This window comes from Carex rostrata, chromosome 22, assembly GCF_964058835.1.
Source record: "Carex rostrata chromosome 22, lpCarRost1.2, whole genome shotgun sequence".
Lineage (NCBI taxonomy): Eukaryota > Viridiplantae > Streptophyta > Magnoliopsida > Poales > Cyperaceae > Carex > Carex rostrata.
This window is the reverse complement of record NC_135939.1, coordinates 5,956,180-5,959,463: the sequence shown is the minus strand read 5'-3', so window position 1 is coordinate 5,959,463 and position 3,284 is coordinate 5,956,180. Positions and strand designations below refer to the sequence as shown.

Here is a 3,284-nt window from a genome sequence, read left to right as displayed (position 1 = left end):
CTACACGAAGTAAGAATGACTATCTAGCTCTAAGATATAACAACATAGTGTTAGTATTTATTTACAATTTTACATTAACAATTCAAAATTCAAGCAGCTTCTGGTTCTAAGTTGAGAATTGACTACTTGTGGCACACAGAATCAGCCAGCTCCTGAGCCTGAGTCGGACCATGTGCCTGTGACCCCTGCTTTTCCCGTATTTTAGTTTCTTGTACTTCCTCCTTCCTCAGTTCTTCTTCTTCAACTTCTCCATCTTCTATTTCATCCGACTCCACTGGAACTGACTCTGTAATAGTAATACCAAGGAAGTGAATCACAGTTCCATTTCAAAATATACTCGTACTGTACGATTTAGTTATATCTTCTAGTTGTTTCTTCTTTAATTTCTCAAGAGAAACTAGATCAGCTACCAATTGAGGCATAAGCATCAACTAACATAATTAGATAAAAGTTAGAAATCAAGAGAGAGAGAGAGAGAGAGATGTTACCTAAGGCTGCCTGAACATCATTGAAGGCTGAAACAACACAATCCAGTTCTTCCATATGGCGATGAACTTCTTCTATACTGATGCTCTGCTCCTTGATTGCCTTTGTACCAATCTTAATTGCTTCAGCCACCTAATCACAAAACCCAAAGACATAAAGAAGGCAGGATTTCAGAACAATTTTCTAACCCAGTTCAGATTTTCATGGCACAGTAACATAGTTGTTAACCAACCATACCTTGTAGATTCAGCATCGGCAAGGAGGAGAAGAAGATGCTCAACCTTCTCTAGCATGCCATTGGATTTATTCTGGGTTTCTGCCAGTAGTTTAGACCATCTTATGTATCTCAAAGAAAATTCTTTGTTGCCTGATTTGAAGTACTCTAGAGCCTTTTTTCTTGAGCTGAAAGATAGAAGCATCTTTTGTTTAGTAATTCTGAACTTCTCTATGTACCTAAGCTTTTAGCTAGCACAACTAGTTTGTCAATTGTCAGCATGCTTATATGCAACAATGCGATTTGAGAGACAAGAACCAATAACTTCTGAATAGAACCATCATTTGCAAAAACTATCAAGTTTGAATTTTTGCTGGCACACAAATCTTTCGAGCACTGCATGCTGGCACTGAACCTGATTGTTTAATTTCGCAATCAAGACTCAATTGTCCATGCAGGAGAGCATCAAATGTCATTGCTTGTGCAAACACAAATATTCATGTTAAAAGTAGGTACCAAAAATGAATGGACCTTTCCCAATTCTGATCAATGATATCTATATGCTTCTCCAACTTTTCTTGAGTCCAGACCAACTTCAGTAAATCATAATCAAGATTTGACACAACTGTTGTACTTAGTGATAGCTTTACTCCCTGAATGGAAGTAATTGCATATGAGGTAGGTTGCATAAACACATTATTTTTAGAAGCCTATCTAGTTGTAATATGCAAAATTAAAAAGGAAAAAAAAAACAAATTGTTTTATGAAGTGGAGTGTACTTAGTCATTATGAGATAGCCTTGTCGGTGATTGCAAAAGTTCTCTCTGTTTATTTATTTATTTGGTATATGGATTGCAGAGTGAAAGTAACCAACAGCAGGTGGAGCAAAAGAGAAGTGGGAGAAATATTAAGGGCAATTGGAAGTAATGACGAAAGTACCTGAACAAAATCAGTATCAGTGGCTTTGTCTTTGAAGGAGACAGAAAGGTAGCGAGCATTAGCGTGTAGAGAGAGAAATGAGAGGGCTGAAGAGGCCTCATCATGGCTGTAAAAGAGGCTCTGGAATTTGGTGATTGTAAGCATACAGGCACTAGTCCAGTGCCCCTCCTTTAGTGTGCTGACCTCATCACTGATCTTTTGCTATATACATAAAAGGAAAGAAAATAATAGCAAATTAGCAAAGACAGGAAATAATTAAAATTAATATTACTATTTGTTTAACAGAATCAAAATCAGCTTGTTTCTCTTGGATTCAAAATATTTTTTTTTCTTGAGAAAGCACTGAGTTTTCTATTTCCACAACTAGCTAATGCTTAATTTTTGTACTGGTACCTGGCTAACAACCTCAACCGAAGTGCTACTTTTATTTCAGTCCTTTCTTTATCAAAATTTGATTGTTTTGAGTTCCTTTATCAACTTGTACTTGCATTTACTTGCAAATTTCTTCTTTTGCACTTCTTCTTATAAGATAATGCCCATAAATCTCATGAGAAGAAGCAGGGAATGTCAATCCCTTTTAGCTAGTTTCAGCTAATTTTGTATTTTTTTTTTTGTGTTTTAGAGACTACAAATATGGTGGTGCTGGTTTCCTTTCTTTAATGTTTGTACTGGTTGTATGCTTAAATTCAGTTTGTTCCTCTAATCCTGCACTTATCTCACAAGAAAACTTGCAAAATGTCCAATTTTAACTTTGCAAGTAGCAGTATTTTTTGGAACTATATACTATGCGTCATCTGTTTAATCTTTATGATCTAATCAATATTTCTCAGTTGGTTAATCCATAATTTATCCATATTGTGTTTGCAGTCATTTAATTGATGTATTATATGGCATTTAAGCTTAAGAATAAGTAAAATGACACTGAAAATTGATTAGTGACTGATGGTAATTTTAATTGGCATTTTCATTGTTCAAAAACCTGGTTTGTTGGACAAATATAACAAGGATAAAAGTGTCATTTTCACATAAGAGAAATCATTTCCTTTCTATTATATATACTTCCCAATAAAACAAATTGGGAGGAATTCAATTCTTCATTTTGTTCCATCAACAAAGTCTAATTGGAAATCATCTCTATTGAATTGAATCAATTCAATTCCATAAGAATATGTGTTAAATCACAGCTTTAATTTCGGTAGCAGAAGCAAGTGGTGGCTCCATGCTGGTACTGAAATTATACTAAAATCATAAAAGGAAAGCTAGGGTGAGCAAAACCTGGAGAACGGGCTTGATAACAAGGATGTGATCTCGGGCATGGTCATCAAGTAAGGGGATGGAAAGACGCTGATTGCTCTGGCGAAGCGGGAAAGAATGCCAGAGAGGTGCGCGACGGTGCTGGTATCAGAGCCAGTGCTAAGATCAACTAAGGGGAGATCCTCTCCCAGCAACAGGATGTCACCGGCATGTAGCCTGGATTTGTAGAAGGCACCTTAACATGAGAAGGAATGAGGTAATTGAGATGCCACTATCAGATAACATATTAAGATTCTATACAGAAGATTTATGTGTTTCTTCTTTTGTTTTGGACAATTTGCAAAGGTCATATTCTTCTTATATTTTTATTTGCCTTGATTTTTTTGGTTTG

The 3,284-nt window shown here is 35.8% G+C and overlaps 1 protein-coding gene across 1 annotated transcript; it reads right to left on the bottom strand.

Moving 5' to 3' along the window:
* LOC144573768 (uncharacterized) lies at positions 1–3,040 on the bottom strand (the record flags this gene model as incomplete). Its single annotated transcript, XM_078323516.1, has 7 exons — positions 1–286; positions 489–618; positions 720–944; positions 1,019–1,115; positions 1,217–1,353; positions 1,640–1,840; positions 2,915–3,040. Coding segments are annotated over 7 exons (1,080 nt in total), but the record flags the coding sequence as incomplete, so codon positions are not given.
* Between the last annotated feature and the right edge of the window lie 244 nt (positions 3,041–3,284).